This window comes from Rattus rattus, chromosome 5 (assembly GCF_011064425.1).
Source record: "Rattus rattus isolate New Zealand chromosome 5, Rrattus_CSIRO_v1, whole genome shotgun sequence".
NCBI classification, from domain to species: domain Eukaryota; kingdom Metazoa; phylum Chordata; class Mammalia; order Rodentia; family Muridae; genus Rattus; species Rattus rattus.
The window spans coordinates 14,595,237-14,597,301 of NC_046158.1; the positions used below are offsets into that span (position 1 = coordinate 14,595,237).

General features: G+C 36.0%; 1 protein-coding gene across 1 annotated transcript; it reads right to left on the bottom strand.

The window, feature by feature from the left end:
• Window positions 1-904: 904 nt before the first annotated feature.
• On the bottom strand, window positions 905-1,837 carry LOC116900138 (olfactory receptor 1L8-like). The gene has a single exon (XM_032901912.1). It carries the CDS (start codon window positions 1,835-1,837, stop codon window positions 905-907), a length of 933 nt encoding a protein of 310 aa, XP_032757803.1.
• Between the last annotated feature and the right edge of the window lie 228 nt (window positions 1,838-2,065).

The window sequence follows — 2,065 nt, forward strand, 5'->3', positions numbered from 1 at the left end:
TATAAGATAGCATTCTATGGAATTAACCTCATCTTTATTTCTTGATTGATAAAATTTTAAATTGCTGCTAATTTTCCTGTTGAAACTGAGGTTCACAGAATGTAGGCAAACATCCTAGTATTCAGTACATAGTTATGGAAGTATTTTTCAGTATTCTTTTCTGAGGATAATGATACATTTTAATCATATGAGTAGAAATTTCAAAAATAAAATATTTCACATATTTTCCCCTATATCCTCCAAGTGGAATGGATCATTTCCAAGATACTAGCCCCGCTTCTTGTTCTTCTAACATTTTAATTAAATGGTAAAGTATAAGAAAAATAATTAAAAGGAACCAAAATTAATAATATAACTTAGAGAAGATTAAAAAAAAGGAGATTATAGACAAAAATCAAATTTAGGCAAGAAATATTTTAGTGAGAAAAAAACATGGAAAATTTCCAATACAAAAAATAATAATTAAAATATAATCATCATTTTCTTCATCCTAACCCATTCTATCCTTGTCCTTATGCTCAGTTTTCAAAGGCATTCAACTGCTACAAATTTTGCAATTTAAGTGATACTTTCAATTGTGTGAAATTTTGGAGGATCAGTTTAATAAACACTGAGAAATTGACTCAAAATATTTGAGAGTAAAAGGACTAAATTAAAACAATTTTTTGAAATATGAGAATACAGATAATGAGAAGGGAGAGAAATAGAGAGTAAGAACATCTTACTTACATAGGTGCAGGAATAGCTGATAGCCATCACAGATTACCTCATTGGTTATAAATGTCCCCCATAGCCTTGTCATACATACATTAAAAATGCTAAACTCTGACTTTGTTTACCGAGAACAGCAGAAACAAGACAGGCATAAGTAAGGCACACTTTTGAGTTTGTCAAGAGATGCTACTTAGATTCTCCTTCTGCTTATGAGCTTCCTCAGACCCTGCTTCAGGTCTTTGTTTCTCAAGCTGTAGATGAAAGGGTTTAGCATAGATGACAAAACTGTGTAGATAATTGTTGCTATATGGTCCTTGACAGTGTAAGTTGACACAGGCTGTAAATACACATAGAAGATACTTCCATAAAAGAGAATTACCACAGTGAGGTGAGAACCGCAAGTGGAAAAGGCTTTGCATTTCCCAGCAGCAGAAGGTATCTTGAGAACTGTGATGAGGATTCTGATGTAGGAAAAGGCAATGCATAGGAAGGGGGTGACCAAAACAAGAGCTCCTTCTGTCACTATCACAATCTCATTGACAAATGTAGAAGAGCAAGATAATTTTATCAGAGGACTGAGGTCACAGAGAAAGTGGTGAATAACATTGGAGTCACAAAAGGTCAGAAGATTAAGTAAAAGTGTGTGCAGAAGTGAATGGAGGTGAGGAAAGGAGCAAGAGAAGGTCACTAGTAGGGCACATCGATGATGGTTCATGATGGTGACATAGTGGAAGGGGTTGCAGATGGCCACATACCGGTCAAAGGCCATTACTGCCAGAAGACAGCTATCACTGTTGCCCAAGGCATAGAGAAAATACATTTGTGTCAGACACCCTGCATAGGAGATGGTCTTTTTTTCTGACAGAAAATTCACTAGCATCTTGGGGACAATAGTTGTAGTGAAGCAAACGTCAGTTAATGACAGAAAACTCAAGAAAAAATACATTGGAGTCTGGAGATGAGGGTCAGAGTGGATGACCAGAATGATGAGCAGGTTCCCTGCTAGAGTAATCAGGTAAATGGTGAGGAAGAGGATGAAGAGTGGTTTTTGGTCCTCAGGCCTAGTGGAGAGTCCCAGAAGGATGAACTCAGAGACAATATTGGTTTTGTTATCTCTTTCCATTGATTTAGATACAGTTATATAAAAGAAGCTTTGTTACTTAACACATTCTAGTTCAGTGGTTCAAATCATGAGAACCCAACGAAAATTTAATCTATATTTCTTGGGTATGATGATGAAAATACAATCGTTCTTTTTGTAATGCTGAGGATTTGGCTCTCTCCCAAACCTGTGTTGTCGATGACTGGAAGGTCAAAGTAGATAGTCCTAAAACCAAAAGTCAGATTCAGG

Bases quoted from the DNA above. Each gene is read 5' to 3' on its own strand.
- LOC116900138 (XM_032901912.1), bottom strand. From the start codon at position 1,837: ATGGAAAGAGATAACAAAACCAATATTGTCTCTGAGTTCATCCTTCTG.